The sequence below is a fragment of the Leucoraja erinacea genome, chromosome 3 (genome assembly GCF_028641065.1).
Source record: "Leucoraja erinacea ecotype New England chromosome 3, Leri_hhj_1, whole genome shotgun sequence".
NCBI lineage: Eukaryota > Metazoa > Chordata > Chondrichthyes > Rajiformes > Rajidae > Leucoraja > Leucoraja erinaceus.
The window spans coordinates 112,762,189-112,784,929 of record NC_073379.1 but is presented as its reverse complement, the minus strand read 5'-3'; the positions used below and the strand labels follow the sequence as shown (position 1 = coordinate 112,784,929).

Here is a 22,741-nt window from a genome sequence, read left to right as displayed (position 1 = left end):
TAGATGCTGCCGTACCCGCCGAGTTTCGCCAGCACTTTTGTCTACTCTGGAAGTTATTCCCTACAAATAGTCAACAATGATTCAGAAGAGGATACTCTGATAAATTCATTAATTTTGATTGAGGGAGTAATCCGATAAATGTAGAATATGTGATTTGATGTACTGTGACTTTCAGAAATCCTTGGGAGCAGATAAGATGACAGCTTGAAAGGGTGGAGTTCAACAATGTGCACACCCTGCACCCCTCCATTGCTCAAACATAACTCTTCCAACGAGTTTGTCATGGCTTTACAGAGGAATTTTATTTTTAGTGACCTGCATTCAAAAGCAAACTGATCAAATTTGCAGAATGTACCAGCTAAAAAGACACTGGCATCTGAAGCACTAGCCAAGAATTTACAAAATGAATTGAGCTGGGTATGTAAGTGGACAAACAATGACAAACAAATATTAATCTAGACCAGTACAAATGCCTGTATACACATAAGAATGAAAATATGTGACACACATACTACCAGAACAGAATCACAATTGTTTGGGTGAAACTAAACGAGACCTATGGATCTTAGCGGATTTAGTGCTAAATGTATCCATCCAATACAGAGCAGAAATAGATGCAAATATTGAACATGAAACTTAATTGTCAAAACTAAAGAAAATATTTCGGAAGTTGGCATTAAACTATAGTCAGCCACTTGAATTGAATTATTTATGCCGTTCTCATTACCTTGAAGGATTCATGTGTAGAGTCAGGAATGTGAATTATGACCAAAAGCCCAGGTCTGGAAAATGATCAACTAAGATTTCAGGAATCACATGAAACAATGTGTTGCTAGCATATGAAAATGTTAGTATCTCTTTGAGTGCATGAATTAATCTAGACATATGGTTTTCTTAATTATAATAATTAGTATAGAGTATAGAAGCTGGGATGTAATGTTAAAATTGTACAAGGCATTGGTGAGACCAAATATGGAGTATGGTGTACAATTTTGGTCGCCCAATTATAGGAAGGATGTCAACAAAATAGAGAGAGTACAGAGGAGATTTACTAGAATGTTGCCTGGGTTTCAACAACTAAGTTACAGAGAAAGGTTGAATAAGTTAGGTCTTTATTCTCTGGAGCGCAGAAGGTTAAGGGGGGACCCGATAGAGGTCTTTAAAACGATGAGAGGGATAGACAGAGTTGACATGGATAAGCTTTTCCCACTGAGAGTAGGGAAGATTCAAACAAGGGGACATGGCTTGAGAATTAAGGGACAGAAGTTTAGGGGTAACATGAGGGGGAACTTCTTTACGCAGAGAGTGGTAGCGGTGTGGAATGAGCTCCCAGTGGAAGTGGTGGAGGCAGGTTCATTGGTATCATTTAAAAATAAATTGAATAGGCATATGGATGAGAAGGGAATGGAGGGTTATGGTATGAGTGCAGGCAGGTGGGACTAAGGGGAAAAAAATTTGTTCGGCACGGACTTGTAGGGCCGAGATGGCCTGTTTCCGTGCTGTAATTGTTATATGGTTATATGGTTATAATGAAATTAGCCAAGGGCAGAAAATAGATTGCCTGCCTGCTGCCAAACTTGAAATACAGCATTGATTCTTGGTAAAATAATACCCATTGTATGTGAAGGAAGTGTAAATGCATATATATTTATTTGTGTTTTGGCTTTGCATGTTATTCCTGGCACTTGGTTGGATAATCACCTTTGTAGTATCAGTCTATAATCAAATAAACATAGTGGAACAGATTTGATTGATCAGCATCTGATATGTCAAATCATGCAATTTAGTCTTTATTCTTTTGCTGAGGTGAAAATCTATTACTATTAACCATATACTAGAGGTTAGCAACTGAACAGTGCATGTATTGAATTCATGATGTTAAAGTGTCTTACTTTCAAAGCATTATTTATGCATTTGATATTTGTATTTTGGGCACCACTATCAAATGTAATTGACAAGTACCTAGCACAAATACATGTTAACGTTTACTCTGCAATTGAGGCTCAAATAATAAAAATCCCCCAACAGCAAAATCCACAGCAGACTATTGAGTTTTCTGAATACAATGAGCATCATTTCATTTTGAAGCATTTTGCTTAACTGTGAGGTTTTCCTTTATTCTAATGATCGTGCTCCAGTCCAGATTTTTTAATTTAACTTCTTTCTTATTTTGGTTTATTATAAAAATTAGTAAATGGACACAAATATAATCAAAGCTAAATCAAAAGTACTTTGAGATGTAAGAGTTTATTAAACTAAACGTTCATCTTTGAAAAATATGTTAAATAACTAAGAAGGGTTTCTGCAAGGAGAATGACCATCATAACAAACTTTGGCACTCATGTTTATTTGTTGGATATCATTGTATTATGTTTTTAAAAAAGCCATGTGCCATAAATATTTTGTGGTGCAAATGAATTTATTGCTGTGAATTCAATAGATTAAATTTATCATGTGTGAAGTGTGAACAATTTTAACTTGGAATGAGAATTATTTCTTAATAATGCGATAATGATGAAGTAATTTATTTGTGTCTGTCTTGCAGGTTAGCACTGTATGTATATGAATATCTACTCCACGTAGGAGCACAAAAATCAGCACAAACATTTTTATCAGAGGTGAGCCATTGTTCAAACTATATTTATTTTTAGTTCTATGTTTTATAGATTTTCAGTTTGTGATCTTTCATAGTCTGTCCTTGTGATCAACTGAATAAAATATTAATGTAATAGTACCTTTACCTTTTGTACATTTTAGATAATATAATATACTCATTTGTAATTGTAATTGGATTTTAAATGCTCACGTTAAAGTAATCAACTGAGGTTTATTGAAATATCCCGTGGTTACCACTTCACTAAACTTTCTTCTAAAGTAAATTCAGATATGTCTGATAGCGAAACACTATTTACTCTATTATATGTATAGTTCGAAAAATAGGTGCAGGAGTAGGCCATTCAGTCATTTGAACCAGCACCGTCCTTCATCTAAAATCAGTACCCCGTTCTTGCTTTTCCTCCCGTATACCTTGATTCCTTTAGCCCTAAGAGCTAAATCTAACTCTCTCTTGAAAACATCCAGTGAATTGGCCTCCACTGCCTTGTGTGGCAGAGAATTCCACAGGTTCACAACTCACTGGGTGAAAAGGTTTTTCCTCATCTCAGTCCTAAATGGCCTACACTTAATTCTTAAACTGTAAGAATTGGTTCTGGACGCCTCCAAAATTGGGAACATTTAGCCTGCCCATTCCTTTTAGAATTTTATATGTTTATAAGATGCCCTCTCATCCTTCTAAATTCCAGTGAATACAAGCCCAGTCGACCCATTCTTTCATCATATGTCAGTCCCACCATCCCCGGAATTAACCCGGTGAACCTACGTTGCACTCCCTCAATAGCAATAATGTGCTTCCTCAAATTAGGAGACCATAATTTACGCACAATACTACAGGTGCGGTCTAACCGGGGCTCTGTACAACTGCAGGACATCCTTGTTCCTAAACTCAAATCCTCTTGCAAAGAAGGCCAACATGCCATTAGCTTTCTTCACTGCCTGCTGCACCTGCATGCTTACTTTCAGACGGATTTACAAGCACACCCAGGTCTTATTGCACCTCCCCTTTTCCTAATCTGCCTTCCTGTTATTGCCACCAAAGTGGATAACCTCACATTTATCCACATTAAACTGCATCTGCCCACTCACCCAACCTATCCATGGCACCCTGCAGCCTCATAGCATCCTCATTGCAGCTCACACTACCACCCAGATCCGTCTCATCTGCAAACTTGTAGATGTCACATTTAATTCCCTTGCCTAAATCGTTAATATATATTGTAAATAACTGGGGTCCCTGCACCGAGCCTTGCAGCACCCCACTAGTTACTGCCTGCCTTTCTGAAAAGGATCTGTTAATTTCTACTCTTTGCTTCCTGTCTGCCAACCAGTTCTCTATCCATGTCAATACCCCACCCCCAATACCAAATTAATTTTACACATTAATCTCTTGTGTGGGACCTTGTCAAAGGCTTTATGATAGTCCAGACACACCACATCCACTGGCTCTCCCATATCCATTCTACTTGTTACATCCTCAAAAAATTCCAGAAGATCAGTCAAGCATGATTTCCCCTTCATAAATCCATGCTGACTTTGACCGATCCCGTCACTGCTTTTCAAATGTGCTGCTATTACATCTTTAATAATCGACTCAAGCATCTTCCCCACGACCGATGTAAGGCTAACTGGACTATAATTCCCAGTTTTCTCTCTCCCTCGTTTCTTTAAAAGTGGAGTTTTTTAGCTATCCCAAAAAAGTGGTTATATTAGCTACCCTTAAAGTGGAGTTACATTAGGTTTAGTTAAAAAGTGGAGTTACATTAGCCACCCTTAAAAAGGGAAGTTACATTAGCTACCCTTTAAAAAGTGGAGTTACATTAACTATTTATTTACAAAGATAATTTTGATATAATATCTGAGATGGGCGTTCAAAATCCAACGCGCACTAATGTTTACTGATTACATTGTCTATTCTAATGAAGAACATCTGAATTTCCATCAAAACTAAATTCATATCAATATTGTAAATTTGTAATCAGTCCATGCATGTTTAAGATTGTAGAGCATAGAGTGCTGAGTGCACTGTGGTCTTTTTAAAAAAAATTTCTGAAGATATGTAGATGCAATAGTGTTATCTTAATTTCTTTTTTAGATACGATGGGAGAAAAACATAACGTTAGGAGAACCACCAGGTTTCTTACATTCGTGGTGGTGGTAAGTTAGTTTAATAATTAATGAGATCTAACGAGTTTAAGAAGAATAATGAGATCTATTCTTTAAAAAAAGGAAACAACTAGATATTATCGAATGCCTTTAAAATAGTTTGTGATTTGTTATTTGAACTTGAATCCTAAATGTTAAACTACTTTTGTGGTTCAGATATGTGATGTAAATGTAAGATTCTACTTGGTTGATTTTAGAACCTACTTCATCCATGCATTGTCAATCAAGCTGCTAGTACATGTTGGCTAAACACTCTTTTAGATCATTTAGATCCCTCTAAACCAGTGCTCTTCAACCTTTTCATACTTTTGTAACTTTCGTGAGGGTAAAAGTTCCATACCGCCCACTAATATTTAAATTGAAAAAAAAAGTTACATACCCAGCATAGAAATATAAAATTAATTGAAATTACCTTTAATTTAATGAGATCCTTGAGCCTGATGCTGAGAAACGTACTAAATGTTGGATATCTGGTTCGATTTTCGGAAGGAACAAGCAAAGATCTCCTCTTTCAATGATTTTCAGACAGTTCTCTGTTTGGCGACAATACAGGGGGAGGGCAACCCCTACAAACCCAAATCACCGCTAGCGGAGAGAAGATACATGGAGTGACAACTCCTTTGTCCAATCATATAACAGTACCTGCAAACATCTTCATGCATAGCAACAAAGTAGAATCATCTTAGTACATAGAGAAACATACCATTGAAGGCAACTAATTACGGGTGACTGTGGGGAGACAGAGAAACAAAGTCGAAATCTTTAGGGCAATTGGAAACTTCCAGGTGCAGGCTACCCTTCTGGACTAATCACAAGCATGCATTAAGTGCCGGTATTCTGGAGCTCCAGCAAAAACCCAGACTTTGTGGCAACCAGTGGGTCACAGGTACAGAAGCTTCCTGAAACTTCTGCAAAGTTCCAGCCTTAGTGGAGCCAGGTCCAGCAGCTTGCAAAGTGGTGCCATCAGCCCATTCTCACAGACACCCATTTGCCATTTCCCAATTGCCCAAACCCCTGTATATTTCCGTGTGCACCAGTGAACCAATAACATGGCGCGTTGAATGAAAACGTTTTGGCACAATCTTGTTTTATGTATGTTCAATACCTGTATAAGAGAGTTCGGTATTCCGACTGCGCATGCCCCGGTCATAGGTCACTGGAGAAAAACATTGGATCGAACCGGGTCTCCTGCGCTGCAACCGCTGATGAATTGCTACTGGAGTTAGCGACACTAGTTCTCCCTTCTCCACTGGTCCATGCAGAAGGGTGGCCGGACGTGCCCATCCCTGTCTGGTGGCGGCCGCGGACTTGCAGCTGGCGTAGGGGGAAAAGGCCCTCCCATTTCCCAGTCCCTGCCTCCTGTCCTGCCATCTATTGCTCCTTTGCGGGATTCCTGTCGCTGCACCGACTGAGGCCGGAGCTCTGCGTCTGTGGAGAGTTTCACCTACCCTCCTCCACGGTGATTGGGACCTGAATCCCTCGGCATCTTTACAGATCACAGAGCGACCTAGGCGGGCCAGTCATCGCCTTTTCCTGCGGCTGTCGTTTGGACCCCTCGGCGCAGGAGGTATCGGGCCGGGCTCACAGCCGGTGCGGAGGGAGCTCAGCACCGGCTCCAGCCCAGCTTCACTCCACCTCCCAGGGGGGTTTGGTGGCAGTTAAACAGTACAATATTTTACATAGTTGAACATTAATGCAGCATAAAAGTTTAAAATACATAATTCAAATACATTTCTCTAAAATGATGGTAACTTTTTCTTTTCACATACATTCTCTCACAGATTTGAGTTTATATATTTTGGATGTTTTTAATACAGTATAATTATTCTGCCGCCCACCTGAAAGCTTAAATCACCCACTAGTGGGCGGTACCACCCAGGTTGAAGAGCACTGCTCTAAACCTTTCCTATCCATGTACTTGATCAAATGTCTTTTAAATGTTTTTATAGTACCTGCCACAAATTCCTATTCAATTTTTCCCCCTCTCACCTTAAACCTATGTCCTCTGGTTCTTGATTCCCTTATTTTGGGTGTAACACTGTGCATTCACCTGTATTCCCCTCATTAATGTAAACACCTCTTTTAGATCACCCCTCATTCTCCTGCGCTCCAAGGAATATAGTGCTAACCTGAAGGTAGACACAAAATGCTGGAGTAACTCAGCGGGTCAGGCAACATCTCTGGAGAAAAAAAAGAGGTGATGTTTTGGGCTGAGACCCTTCTTCAGACCGAAGAGGTAGTTTCCCTCTCACCTGACTCTCAGTCTGAAGAAGGGTCTCGACCCGAAACGTCATCTATTCCTGTTTTCCAGAGATTTTGCCTGACCCGTTGAGTTATTCCAGCATTTTGTGTATATCTTCAGTGTAAACCTGCATCTGTAGTTCTTTCACACACATAATGCTAACCTGCCCAGCTTCTCCCTATATCTCAGCCCCTCAAGTTCTGGCAATATCCTCGTAAATCTTCTCTGCATTCTTTCAGAGCTTAACAACATCCTTTCGACAGCATGGTAACTAAAACTGAACACCGTATTCCCAATGCGGCCTCACGATCGTCTTGTATAACTAGAACATAACATCCCATCAACTCAACACCCTGACTGATGATGCCCAATTTACTGAAAGCTATCTTGAGCACCATATCTACCAATGACGCCACTTTCTAGGAGCTACGTACCTGCATTTGTAGATACCTCTGCTTTACAACACTCCCCAGAGCCCTGTCATTCATTGTGTAGGTTCTGCCCTGGTTTGATTCCCCAAAATCCAACACCTCGCACTTATCTGCATTAAACTCCATTAACCATTCCTCAGCCCACTTGCCCAACTAATCATGATCCTGCTGTAATTTTTGATAACCATCTTTCGCTTAATGTACTTAAAATCTCTTTGGATATTTCTTACTATTATCTAATCAAGATCTTGCTGCGTGTGGGAATCTGTTCCTCATTTGCTGAGGTGCATTTATTATAGTGTAATCATTAATAAATACAAGATACAAGATAATTTATTTGTCACATGTGCCAGTTGGCACAGTGAAAAGTGATCACCATACAGCCATACAATAAAAATAAAGAACACAACACATGATAGAGTTCAACATAAAACATCCCCACACAGCAGAATCAAACGTTTCCCACTGTGAGTGAAGGCAGAAAGTCAGTCATCTTCCTCTAACGTTATTGATGTTCACCCGTAGTCGGGGCCTCCGGAGCCCTCCGCAGTCGCCGCTACAGGCAGCCCGCCGCTCGGGCCCGCTCGCCGGGATGTTGGAACTCCGACGTCGGAACGGGAGGCCAACCTCAGCGGCTTGGACCTATAAAACGGCCGCTTCCCACCGGTGTCCGCGGCTCCCGACATCCCTAGGCCGCGCCGGGCGGAGATTCACGCTGGCGGCCCTCGGCAAAGGGCCCCAGTGACTCCGCGATTTCGGTCAGCGCCGCCCGCGGTGGGGACTCCGCGTACCACAGCTCCGCAATGTCGATGCTGCAGGCCCAACGCTCCGGAGCTTCAAACGGTGATCCAGGTAGACATCGCCCGCTCCGCGGTGAATCCAGCGCCGCCGCTGCCGAAGCTCTGGTCCGGTCTCCGGTAGGAAAGGCCGTTCCGATCCAGTGGTAGGCTGCGAGAAGGGGGGCGAGGACGCGACTTGGAGAAATAGTTGCATCCCCACCAGGAAGCGACTGGGAAACGGTTTCCCCCTTACCCTCCCCCACATAGAAAAACGAAAGTATCTCCAAAACAAACTGGTTAGACAAACTAAAATAAAAAAAAATGGAAAAAAACGGACAGACTGTAGGCAGAGGCGCCTTCAATGCGGCGCTCCTAGTGCACTTCTGACTTTCCGGTTGGTGGCGCGACCCATGTTGCAGCGGCCCCTGCAGCCTGTCTGTCTTTTTTCCTGTTATTGTCCAGTTGAATGTAGTTTGTTGTGTTCTTTTTATATTGTGTTTAACTGTGTATATGTGCGGGGCAGACTTTTAAATCTCTTCCCTGCTCGGGAGACCGGACCTTTTTCCTGTCGGGTCTCTGTTGTCGTTGGGGCCTAGTACCGTGGAGCAGCCTCCAGCCAGAACGACCTGGGAGCTCCAGTCGCGGAGCCTGCGGACTACTCACCATCGTGGGGCCGGCCGGCCTCGGAGCGTGGGGAGCGGTGGTGGCTCGCTGTTGCGGTCCAACTCCGGAGCTTGGAGGCTCCTGCAGCAGGCCCAGTGGACGGGACATCAGGAGCTCGTGGGTCCAGGTGGGAGACTGCTTTTCGGAGCTCACGCAACGCAACTTCTCCCGCCCGTGTCGCGGGGTTGGAACGACCCGGAGCGGGGCCGTACATCGCCCCGCGCGGCTTTAATGGCCGCGGGACATGCCAACTCCCGCCGGGGGCTCCCACATTGAGACATTAAGACCTGGAGTGGGGCCGTACATCCCCTTAACGGCCGTGGGACTTACCATCGCCCGCCTGGGGGCTTTAACATCGGGGAAAAATGGAACACAGGAGTGAAAAGACTTTGCCTTTGATCACACTGAGGAGGAGATTCACTGTGATGGATGTTTGTGTGAGTTGAATTGTTTGTGTGTCTTGTAGAAATTGTTTCTTTTTGTATGGCTGTAGAAACAGAGTTTCGTTTGAGCCTCATTGAGGTTCAAATGACAATGAATAAATATTGTATTGTATTGTATTGAAGGGATGAAATTAATGAAGCAGATAAAGATGTTTCCTCTTGGGACATTAACTTGAGGAACTCCTGCAGCAATGTCTTAGGGTTGAGATAATTGTTCAATCAAGGACCACCATTTTCTATTGTGTTACCTGTCTTGAGCAGTTGTGGTTGGTTTTACGTTTGGATAAATATTGCTATGATATTGAAGGCATTCACTGTAGTCTCATCTCAGAAATTCTGCTCCCTCGTCCATATTTGGATGAAAGCAATGATATTGACAGAGTGTATTGTAGACAAGTTTCAGATTGAGTATTGGTAGCAGGTTATTTGACATTGAGTGGGGTTTGATTGTACTGTCAACGACACCTCCTGTCAGATTGGTGATGATTGAGAGTAAATGTCCAGATTGAGTGTGTCCTACCTTTTCTAACAGGACATAACAGGGAGACTTTCCCTATTGTCGGATAGATGTCGGGTAGATGCTTTTGTTATAACTCATCTGGAACAACTTTGCTGGAGACATGACTGTTTTGCAAGTCTTCAGCATTACACTTATGTTGTTGCTAGTTACACTGCATTTGTTATTTCCAGTGCTTATAAGCTATTTCTTTATATCAGATGTGGTGACATTTATAGACCAAATTCTTTTGTAACAACATGAACCTCAGATTATCCACTTGGCACTTCTCTTTTAAGATTGTTGCAAATCCTTTAGCCCTGCCTTTGGCCCGTGTGTTGAGATCGGCCATGACTAAGGTTGGGGATCTTCTTGGAACCGTCTCCTCCTCTTCCTATAAATATTTTATTGTGCACATTATTCCTGACCAGAGGTGTTGGGAATGCAGAGCTTGAATTTGTTGGCTGTGGAATAGCATAACTCTTTTCAATGTTGCTTTTGGTGTTTTTCCAGTGTGTAATGTTAAATTGCAGGTTTGCCAGTTTGGGGCCTTGTTTTTAGATGATTGTTTCTCCTGCAGGCTCTTCCACACGTATTGAACCAGCATTAGTTCTCTATTTGATAGTACAGGTAATGATAGTGTGAGAAATATGCTGGGCTGTGAAATTACAGATGGTTAAGGAAAACAATTTTATTACGTTTAATAATAATAATAATACATTTTATTTATGAGCGCCTTTCAAGAGTCTCAAGGACACCTTACAAAAATTTAGCAGGTAAAGGAAAAACATGTAAGGGGAATGAAATAAATAGTAGAGACATGACTAGTACAGAAAGTAAAGACAGAATACAATTTAAAACACAATATGAGGCAATTAATGCACAGATGAAAAGGGAGGGGGACGTGGGGCTAAGGATAGGCAGAGGTGAAGAGATGGGTCTTGAGGCGGGACTGGAAGATGGTGAGGAACACGGAATTGCGGATCAGTTGGGGGAGGGAGTTCCAGAGCCTGGGAGCTGCCCTGGAGAAGGCTCTGTCCCCAAAACTGCGGAGGTTGGACTTGTGGATGGAGAGGAGACCGGCTGATATGGATCTGAGGGACCTTGAGGGTTGGTAGGGGGAGAGGAGGTCAGTGAGATATGGGGGGGCCAGATGGTGGAGGGCTTTGTAGGTGAGGACCAGGATTTTGTAGGTGATCCGGTGGGAGATGGGAAGCCAGTGAAGTTGTTTGAGGACTGGAGTGATGTGATGCCAGGATTTGGTGTGGGTGATGAGTCGGGCGGCTGCGTTCTGGACCAGTTGGAGTCGGTTGATGTAGGTGGAGCTTATGCCAAGGAGAAGTGAGTTGCAATAGTCCAGTCGGGAGGAAATGAAGGCATGGATGAGTCTTTCAGCAGCGGGAGGTGTGAGAGAGGATCTGAGTTTGGCGATGTTGCGGAGGTGAAAGAAGGAGGTTTTAATGACATGGCGGATGTGAGGCTCAAGGGAGAGGGTGGAATCAAAGATCACGCCAAGGTTGCGGGCTTTGGGAGATGGGGAGACAGTGGTGCCGTCGATGGTGAGAGTGGGGTTATTGATTTTGCTGAGTGTGGCTTTGGAGCCTATGAGGAGGAATTCTGTCTTATCGCTGTTGAGTTTGAGGAAGTTATGTTGCATCCAGGTTTTTATAGCTGGTTTTTAATGGCCTGCAGTGCCAGTGGTTGCCAAGTTTTAGGCTGCCACATCCAATCTATCTAATTAAGTACCATGATAATGCTATGCAGTACATAAATCTTTTGTGCAAGGACAATACTTTTTCTCGACAATGGTGGTGCCATAGTGTGGATGTCTCCCACATGTCAGTACTCATACTCCTTCAGGGATTCCCTTGATTGCAGTTGCCTATACCTGACAAATGCCTAGGTTTTCTTGACAAATGTAACGGGTACATTGGTGAGGATGAACTTAAGAAAGTAAAGCGTGTTGAAATGCTTAATGCCCGCTGTAGGCTTCGACTAGATGTTGTATCTCTAAGCATTTGGTCAGCTGTGATGTTCAACACCCAGCTTCCTTCAATTGTATTGTGTGCAATTTTGGTCTCCAAACTTGAGGAAGGACATTCTTGCTATTGAGGGAGTGCAGCGTAGGTTCACGAGGTTAATTCCCGGGATGGCGGGACTGTCACATGTTGATAGAATGGAGCGACTGGGCTTGTATACTCTGGAATTTAGAAGGATGAGAGGGGATCTTATTGAAAGATATAAGATTATTAAGGGCTTGGACATGCTAGAGGCAGGAAACATGTTCCCAATGTTGGGGGAGTCCAGAACCAGGGGCCATAGTTTATGAAGAAGTGGTAAGCCACTTAGAATGGAGATGAGGAAAAACCTTTTCACACAGAGAGTTGTGAGTCTGTGGAATTCTCTGCCTCAGAGGGCGGTGGAGGTTGGTTCTCTGGATGCTTTCAAGAGAGAGTTAGATAGAGCTCTTAGGGATAGCGGAGTTAAGGGGTATGGAGAAAAGACAGGAACAGGGTACTGATTGTGGATGATCAGTCATGATCACGTAGAATGGCGGTGCTGGCTTGAAGGGCCGAATGGCCTACTCCTGCACCTATTGTCTATTGTCTATTCAATCACCTGTAACATTGGGGAGAGCAGAGAATAAAGATGAGGTTTTCTGGTCCATGATTGACTTTACTCATGACTATCAATGATACAAATATCTTTACTCGCGTCTCCACAATTTCTTCCCTAGCTCTCCACAAAGTCATACATTGATCCAATCCCAGGGATCTATCTTTTTATAGATCCCTCCCTCCAAGATATCACTATAAACCTCCCAGAGTTCCCCAGCATCCATGTTTCTCTCCATGGTTAGTACTGGTGGTTAGTACTGGTGAGAAATATTCATTTAACACCTCGCCTGGCACCCTTTCCCTTAATTTACTTGAAGAATCTTTTGGAATTCTCTTTCATCTCATCTGACAAAAGCATCTCATGTTCCCTTTTGCCCTCCTAATTTCCATCTTTGTGTACTCTTATACCCCCAATACATCTCAAGGGATTTCCTTGATTGTAGTTGTCTATACCTGACATAGGTCTCATTTTTCTTGATGAGAGCATCAATATCTCATGTCACCCTGGGTTCCTGACGTGTCAGGAACTTCACTTACCCATCTCTCTAACAGGAACGTTCTGGCTCTGAACTCTTGCTCTCTCATGTTTAAAAGTCTCCCATTGTCCATTTACTCCCCCATTCATCTTTTGAAAGTTCCTGTTTAAAACCTTCAGAATTGGCCTTGCCACAATTTAGGACTTTAACTTTTAGACTAGTCCTATCCTTTTCTGTAACAAATTCCAGTAAAATCTATTTGAATGATGGTCCTTGTCAATAGACAATAGGTGCAGGAGTAGGCCATTGGGCCGTTCGCGCCAGCACCACCATTCAATGTGATCATGGCTGATCATGTCCCAATGCGATCATTGTCACCTGCCATGCTTTATTTTGCAAAGGTGGTTGAGTTTTGCTTCTTCTTGAGCAGGACTATCTGCACATTGATTGAGAAAATGTTCCTGAGCACAAGGAACAACCTGAGCACTTGCAGTACCTGTCAATATTTGTATTTTTTTAAATCCCACACATTTACAACCCTATTATTCTTGCAGCTATCTGGGATTATCCTACATATTTCCTACTCTAATTCCCGCTGACCATTGAGGGGTCCCATCACTGGATAATCCCATCACTGGATAACCTCCCCGCCCCCCACCAGGAATATCTTCTTTAAGTCCTGTTATCCTCTTTAAGTATTGTCTATCCTCTCTAGGTATAATTGTAATTATTGTAGCAGTTGAAAAGATGTAACATAGAATAATATTCTGAAAACGGTGCATAAGCAGAAGGGAAATGGGTGGACAGGGCAGGTCAAGTTGAGACAACGTACATGTTTCCTTGCTTCTTCAGTACTAGTATACAGTATAAAAGCCAGCCAGGCTGAACTATTGTTAAATACTGGTGGTCTGACCTCAACTGGAGTGTTACGATCATTGCTGATCTCCACATCATTATTGAAGGCTTCAGAGAGGATCCCAAAAAGATTTATGAGAATGGTTCTTGGATACAGGGCTATGGTTACACGGAGATATTAGAAAGGTCTGGACTGTGCTTTTTTGGAGATTTGATAGAAATATATAAAATGCCGAGGAATCTGGACAAGATTAATAGTGGCAAACTGTTCCCATTGGTGGAGGAGTTAAAGACTGGAAATCACAGTATAAAACAAAGGAGAAGAGAAAGAATAGTGACAGGAGAAAACCATTTTTATGTGCTGTATGATTGCCTGCAGATATGGTGGATAAAGTGGCTTTCAAGAGAGAATTTACAAGACTATGGAAAAGGGACAGTGATAGAATTAGAATGTTCCTCTTGCACAATGCTCTAGAGGACGTAATGGGCCAACTGGCCTCTTGTGTTCAATGATTCCATGTTGAGCAAACAATGAAGGGACATTGAGGGATAACCAGGCAAGGATAAAAGAGGGAATTTGTGCTTGAAGTCTGAATGTAGGTGAGGTACTAAACAAGTACTTTGCATCTGTTTTCACCAAGAAAAAGGACATTAGAATAGTGTGGAGATTAGTGTGGCGAATAATAATATGCGAGGGCAGTTTGAGATTAAGGAGGAGGAATTGAAGAGCATTAAAGTGGATAAATCACCAGGACCTGATGGGATTTATCCCAGGTTGTTGATAGAGGCAAGGGGAATTTGTGGAAGCCTTTGCATCCTCAGTAGCCACATGCAAGGTTCTATTGTCTATTGTTCCAGAGGACTGGAGAGTAGCTAATGTTGTTCCTTTATGCAAGAAGAGAAGGAGAGAATTCAAGGAATTATAGTCCAGTGAATCACCTGTCAGTGGTGGGGAAACTATTGGATAGGATTTTTTGCAATAGGATTTACCCCCATTTGGAAGCGAATGGGTTAATTTGGGTCAGTCAGCATGGCGTTATATACGGCAGGTCACGTTTTACTAACTTGATCAAGTTTTTTGAGGAGATGACGAAGGTGAACAATGATGCTAGAATGGTGGATGTTATCTACATAGATTTTAGAAAGGCATTTGATCAAATCCCCCATAGTAGGCTGATCCAGAAGATTAAAATGCAAGGAATTAATAGTGACTTGGTCGTATGGATTCGGAACTGGCTTACTGATAGGACAGAGGGTTGTGGTGTAAGGGCAATATTATGGCTGGAGGTCTATGGCCAGTGGATCTGTGTCTGTGATATATCTTGGATGTAAATGTAGAGTAGTTGGTTAATAACTCCAAGATTGCTGGGAATGCAGTCTGTGACGAAGGCTGTCATAGTACACAGCAGGATTTTGATCAGCTATAGAAATGAACTGAGAAATGGCAGATGGAGTTCAATTTGAGCAAGTGTGAGGTTTTGCACTTTGGGAGGTCAAATGTGAGGCGATAAAATACAGTAAAAAGTACAGTAGCTGTTAGTTGAGAAATATTGCTTAAACAAAATGTTTGTGGTTAGCTCTAACTTTGTTGTTAGACTTGGGACTGAGTAGCACCAAAGCTTATAAACGCTCTGTGCATGTATTTAATTTCAAATCGCACAAAAAAAGCTATTTAGCATATTTCTAGATTGATAAGCAACCATTGGTAAATTGGCTGACATGCACATTTCTGCACTGAATTCACCTTGTCATATTTGACATTTGGTCATCGTTAGATGCGCACCTAATTATAATTTTCGGGTTGTTATTTCTTCATTTACAGAAATTGTCTGTCAAAGGTGCGACCTTTGCCTTGTACATAGCTCAAAACACAGAGCAAATCTTGCAGCAAGCCTGCAAGGATTTGTGAATTATAGGGCCTCTGCTTAGCCATCAATATTCTGGTCTTGCTCGTTTTTTTTTTCATTTCTCCACTTGTGTACAAGCACCACTAAAGGTGGTTGTGATTTTATGTTTTGTTTAGTTTTGTTCATTTTATTATTGTCACAAGATACTATGATCACTGAGCCAGACCTGCTGTTGGGATGGGCATACCGGATTCCTTTTGCCACACATGGTTCGTTGGGATTCAATGGAAGAACCAAAGTGTACGATTGTGATCATGATGTTATTTGATAATGTGCTTGGTTGTGAGCAAATAGCATTGAATGACGTGAATGACATGTGTAGGATGATATTGTGTTGGAAGTAATTGCAGATGCTGGTTTAAACCGATGATAGACACGAAAAGCTGGAGTTAAGGGCCTGTCCCACTTGGGCATTATTTACGCGACATCATTTATGCGTCACGACATAGTTTACGCGCAGGTGACGTGCCCGTGTCGTGACGTGCCCGTGGCATGCATTACGCGTGCGTGGTGAGACGTGGTGGCGTAGGCAGTGACGCGCGGTGCCCCAGGATTTTGGGATTCACAAAATCTTTGCGCGCCGCCTGCGTGACGCGCGAATGACGCCCAAGTGGGACAGGCTCTTAACTCAGCGGGACAGGCAGCATCTCCGGAGAAAAGGAATAGGTGATGTTTCGGGTGGGTCTAGACCAGAAAGGTCACCTATTCTTTTTCTCCAGAGATGCTGTCTGACCCGCTGAATTACTCCAGCTTTTTGTGTCTATCTGTGGGCTGATATTTTCAGTTATTTGGCTTTATAAACTTGTTTATTTTAGAATGCATGTAATTAAACATTGTTAATCATAATGATGAAAACAAGGCTGCCAAACCTTATATTAATGCAAATAACATTACACTTTGTTCATCTCACATTTCTGAGATTATAATCACAGGAATAAAATTACGTGCTCTAAAGCTTGCATTCCGTGCTTGCATCATACAAATTGAAATTCATTTTCAAGCTGTCCAAAGATTGCAAGAAAGGCAGAAAGAATTCCTTGGCAAGCATTTGAGGTTTTGAAAGGCATATGCATCCTGATGTCATTGAAAAGGGCATCTGACTAGTCACAAGCATCTGAGGAAAGAACTGCAGAAATATTTAGCATATTTCTGGCTTAAATCCAAGGTGGACACAAAATGCTGGAGTAACTCAGCGGGACAGGCAGCATCCTTAGAGAGAAGGAATGGGTGACGTTTCAGGTAGAGACCCTTCTTTAGACTGATGTCAGGTGAGTGAGTGGTACAGAGATAAAATGTAGTCGGAAACAGTGAGACTGGTAGAAGAAATGGGAAAGGGGAGGGGATGGAGAGAAAGGAAAAGCCAGTTCGAGAACGTTCATGCTGTTGGGGTGCAGGCTACCCAAGCAAAATATTGCTGTTCCTCCAAGTTGCTCTGTGCCACACTCTGGCAATGGAGGAGGCCCAGGACTGGAAAGTCCGATTGGGAATGGGAGGGGGAGTTAAAGTGCTGAGCAACCGGGAGATCAGGTAGGTTTAGTTACAAACACCTGTTGTATTCATTAATATTTTAGTCTTTTATCGAATAATATTAAGTAAATATAGTTTTATCAGTCTTGTTTTGAAAAATTACCTTGGCTGAATTTAATTTTCTGTTACTTCAAAGAGGTAACATTAAAAGTCCACAGTTAATTTAGTCAACTAATGACTAAAAATAGAATACTTAATCTTATGGGTCAGTCTTTTCCCTGAAGAAGGAATATAAAAAAAATGGTTGAAGCTTTGGAACTGTAGGTGACAACATTCAGATTAAAATTTGATATGAAAGAAACAGCACACTTAAGTCTCCGTTTTAAAATCGACTTACTTATCCCTCTTAAACAAGGTTATTTAGTTCATCTGACTACTTTTTATCTCAGTTTGCTTTATTGTTACCTTCTCCCAGCTAACAATGATTTATTCTACATTTTCACACCTTACTCTTCCTTACCTCCCTCCCCCCGTCATCAGTCTGAAGATGGGTCTCGACCCGAAACGCCACCCATTCCTTCTCTCCAGAGATGCTGCCTGTCCTGCTGAGTTACTCCAGCTTTTTGTGTCTATCCAGGAATATATTAATTGCTTCTAACAACTTTGAAATGCCTTAAAAAAAATGTCTGGCTTCTAGCCAATTTGAAGGCATTTAACAGTGACCACAGTTCGATTAGGTTTAAGATAGTTATGGATAGGGACGGAGAGGGTCCACATGTTAAAACGCTCAACTGGGGTAAGGCCAACTTTGAGGATATGAGAGAAGGTCTCGCTCAAGTTGGCTGGTGCAGGTTATTTGAGGGGAAAGGAACATCGGCCGAGTGGGATGTTTTTAAATGTGTGCTGACGAAAGCTCAGGATATATACGGCCCCATTAGAGTGAAGGGCAAAGCAGGCAAATGTAAGGAAGCTTGAATGACGAGGGAAATTGAGGCATTGGTCAAAAACAAGAAGGATGCATGGGACAGTTATAGGCAGCTGGGATGAAGTGCATTCCTGGAGGAGTTTCGGGAACTAAGGAGTAATCTGAAAAAGGAGATCACAAGGGTAAAAAGGGACCAGGAGATAGCTCTGGCGGGTAGCATCAAGGACAATCCCAAAATATTTTATAAATACATAAGAGGGAAATGGGTAACTAGAGAGAGAGTGGGACCTCTCAGGAATCAAAGGAGCCACAGAGATAGGCAAGGTCCTCAATGAGTATTTCGCGTCTGTATTTACCGAAGAGAAGGACAGTAGAATGGAGGAAGTTGGGGCAGTCAATGGAAGTGTCTTGAGAGCAGTCAGTGTTACCGTCGAAGAGGTACTGAAGGTGCTATCGTGTATGAAGGTAGACAAATCTCCAGGGACTGATCAGATATATCCGAGGACATTGCGGGGAAACTAGAGAGGAAACTGCAGGGGTCCTTAAATACAGGAGACATGGCCGTCCGAAGGGGGGGTGCGTTGGGTGCGACCGCACCCCCCTTTTTTCCCCCAGAGTAAGAAAAAAACCTGAGGGGGGAAAAAAAAAAGAAAATCGGAAAAAAAACGGAAAAAAAATCTGTGCCATGGGATAAGGGAGTGCCCATTCCTCCAGGCCCCGGGAAGGGGGGGGCTGCGGTGTCAGCCCGTCCGGTCCAGCGTCTCCATCCGCGGCGTCGGAGCCTCACCAACGACAAGACTGTCCTCCCAGGCGGGAGTGGCAGAATCTGAATCCAGTTGTAACCCCAACACCAGACATGCTGTGGCGGGGCCCAAGCCATCTTCCCCACACGCCACCCCCGCTGACCCCCGCTGGGCCCACGCCACGCCCCACTGACCCCCGCTGGGGTCCATGCCACCCCCGCTGGGCCCACGCCACCCCCCTGCTGGGTCCAAGCCACCCCTACTGTGCCCCCAATGACCCCCGCCCCGCTGGGCCCACGCCACCCCCGCTGGGCCCAATCCACCCCCGTTGGGCCCACGCCACCCCGCTGGGCCCAAGCCAACACTGCTGGGCCCACGCCACCCTCGCTTGGGCCACGCCACACCCGCTGGGCCCACGCCACCCCCGCTGGGCCCACGCCACCCTCCCGCTGGGCCCAATCCACCCCCGCTGTGTCCACGCCACCCCAGCTGGCCCCACGCCCCCCGCTGTGCCCACGCCACCCCCGCTGGGCCCACGCCACCCCCGCTGGGCCCACGCCACCCCCGCTGGGCCCACGCCACCCCCGCTGAGCCCACTCCACCCCAGCTGACACCCGCTGGGCGCACGCCACCCCCGCTGACCCTCGCTGGGCCCACGCCATCCCATTATATACAGATGTAACATTTCCATTTCGACATCGGGGGTGGGGGACAAACATGCTTCAAGCCGATAGCCTAATCGTTAAAGAGTTAAAAGATAGCCTAATCAATAAAGAGCTGAGAAGAGGAATCGGAGCTGCCAAGGAAAGGTACTCTGAGACGTTGAGGAGCAAGTTCTCAGCTAGTGACTCTTCTTCAGTTTGGAAGGGCATGCAAGAAATCACCAGCTATAAGAAGAAAGCCCCCCGCTCTTTGGACAATCGTCAGCTGACGAACTACCTGAATGAGTTTTACTGCAGGTTTGAAAATCAGAAACATAACTCTGGTACCCCCTCCCCAACAAACACAGCCAGACCCCAGTCTGAGAAGAATGGACCCTGCACCCTCTCCTTCCCATTCACCACCTCACACCTACTTAAGGCAAGACTCCAGTATGAAAAGAGTGGATCCTTTCCCACCCAACCAACACTTGACACCCAATTACTCATTTTTAACCAGTACCTGCAAAGATGTACTGTCCCTGCCAGCTTCAAAGTCTCCACTATTGTCCCTGTACCCCAAAAAGGTAATAATAATAATAATAATAATAATTTTATTTATAGAGCACTTTAAAAACAAACATAGCTGCAACAAAGTGCTGTACATCACTAATCATTGACAAAAAAAGTTAATACACACCAAAAATAACAATCAAAAGAAATAGTAGGAAAAGACATGTAAAATAAAGAAACATCAAAAACACCACAAACAGAAGCAAAGCCTCAGGCATGGTCAAAAGCCAGGGAGTACAAATGCGTTTTAACACTGGATTTGAAGATGGACAGTGAGGGGGCCTGTCTGATGTGCAGCGGCAGGGTGTTCCAGAGTGCCGGAGCAGCAACAGAGAAGGCTCTATCCCCTCTGAGCCTCCGACTAGACCTCGGTACCTCCAGGAGCAGCTGACCAGCTGACCTGAGGGACCGGGCAGGAGTGTATGGGTGGAGCAGCTCAGAGAGGTAAGGCGGGGCGAGCCCATTCAGAGATTTAAAAACAAATAACAGTAACTTAAAATGAACCCGAAAGTGCACCGGGAGCCAGTGTAGGGAGGCCAGAATTGGCGATATGTGCTCCCTCTTTCGAGTCCCTGTTAAAAGGCGAGCAGCAGCATTCTGAACCAACTGGAGACGAGCCAGTGAAGAACGAGCAACACCAAAATAGAGCGCGTTACAGTAATCCAGCCTAGATGTAATAAAGGCATGGATTACTGTCTCAAAATGCTGCCGCTCGAGAATGGGCTTCACCTTCGCCAGCTTCCTTAGGTGAAAGAAGCTGGACTTAACCACCCACCAACACGCATATTTGGCGATCTAATTTAAAGTCACTGTCCATCCTAAAACCCAGGTTCACAACTGTTGGCTTCACGTACCTTGACAATGGACCTAAATCAACAAATGGAGGTTCACGGCAGCCATTGGGATCAAATAAAATCACCTCTGTCTTCTTTTCATTAAATCCAAGAAAGTTTAGGGCCAACCAGGACTTAATGTCATCAAAACAAGACAGAAGCGATTTTACAGAAAAGGCATCTTCCCCCCTCAGCGGCAAATAAAGCTGGGTATCATCTGCATAACAGTGGAAGGAGATGCCATGCTTTCTAAGGATGGAACCCAGAGGAAGTATGTACAGCGAGAAAAGCAGGGGCCCCAGAATCGAACCCTGTGGAACCCCATATGACAGGGGAGCGGAAGAGGATTCAAACCCAGCAAGGCTAACACACATAGTTCTGCCCGCCAGATAGGACCTGAACCATCCCAGGGCACTGTCGCAGATGCCCACTAACTGCTGTAGCCGAGATAATAAGATATTATGGTCCACCGTATCAAAGGCGGCAGACAAGTCCAGCAGGACAAGAACCACACAATCCCCAGAATCATTAGCCAGGAGGATATCGTTAAAAACCCTTAGCAATGCTGACTCCGTGCTGTGCATGGTTTTAAATCCAGACTGGAAGATCTCCCGAATATCATGCTCCTCCAGGAATAGTTTTAGCTGAGCATAAACAACTCTCTCCAGTAATTTAGAAATAAAAGGCAATTTCGAGATGGGTCTAAAATTGGCCAGAACAGATTGATCCAGGCCAGGTTTCTTAAGCAGTGGTTGCACTACCGCATGCTTAAAACTCACGGGGACAACCCCAGAACACAAGCTGCTGTTAATAATGGTAAGAACCGACTGCCCTATACTAGAGAAAACCTCCTTAAAAAGATGTGGAGGGACCGCATCACAAGGAGAACCCGATGGCTTAATATGGGAAACCACATCCTTTAAATACGATATAGTCACAGGCTCAAACTTGTTGAATACCACCAGGCAAGGGACCGAAACAGAAGGGTCAGAGGCAGGTGCTGAAATGTTAGCCCTTAAGGAAACAACCTTATCAACAAAAAAGTGCAGGAAGTCATTACACATTTCAGGTGAAGCTTCCAGACAGACAGGCTGCGGGGCATTTAGAACAGAGTCAATGATTTCAAATAGCACACGAGGGTTGTTACACTTTGACACAATAATTTTAGACAGGTCCTCTCTCTTGGCCTTTTTTACACTGTTTTGGTAGTGACGCCAACAGTCCCTGAGAATTTGAAGTGAAACCTGTAGCCTGTCCTTCCTCCACTTTCGCTCAGCTCTACGACACTCCCGTCGTGCTGCACGAGTCACTGCACTGAACCAGGGTTCAGGTTTAGCCCTCGGCTTCAACGATCTTAACGGAGCCACAGAGTCCAGTATAGTCCTGCATGAAGAATGAAACCACGAACTAATCTCCTCCGTACCAAGAGGAGTGGATGCAGAGGGGGCGCAGAGCTGATCGAAAGCAGCAGAGAACTTGCCAGCAGTAAAAGGGCTAAAAGACCGACAGTGCCGAGCAGACGCCACAGGCAAAATTGCTTCACAGGAGAAATTGACATCAAACAATACAGGCATATGATCTGAAAACACACTATCAGAGATTTCCAAATTCAACACAGACAAGCCATGAGAGAGAACATAGTAAGGATTACTGATCTTATTGACTACAGGCTTGTTGCACTGGCCTCTGTAGTCATGGAGACAGTTGAAAGGCTTGTGCTGGCCAATCCGAAAAATATCACAATCCCTCAGCTTGACCCTCTGCATTTTGTATATTGGGCCAATAGATCTGTGGATGATGCAGTCAATCTGGGCCTGCACTTTATCCTCCAGCACCTAGACTGCCAGGGGACTTATGCGATGATTTTGTTTGT

General features: G+C 43.9%; 1 protein-coding gene across 6 annotated transcripts in view; it reads left to right on the top strand.

Moving 5' to 3' along the window:
• ssbp2b (single stranded DNA binding protein 2b) overlaps window positions 1-22,741 on the top strand; it is a 321,784-nt gene that overhangs the window by 76,730 nt on the left and 222,313 nt on the right. For all 6 annotated transcript variants that reach the window (XM_055633402.1, XM_055633404.1, XM_055633401.1 and 3 more), the window contains exons 2-3: window positions 2,546-2,618; window positions 4,709-4,770. In XM_055633402.1, the coding sequence (XP_055489377.1) occupies window positions 2,546-2,618; window positions 4,709-4,770 (135 nt within the window). The remainder of the gene's footprint in view (window positions 1-2,545; window positions 2,619-4,708; window positions 4,771-22,741) is intronic.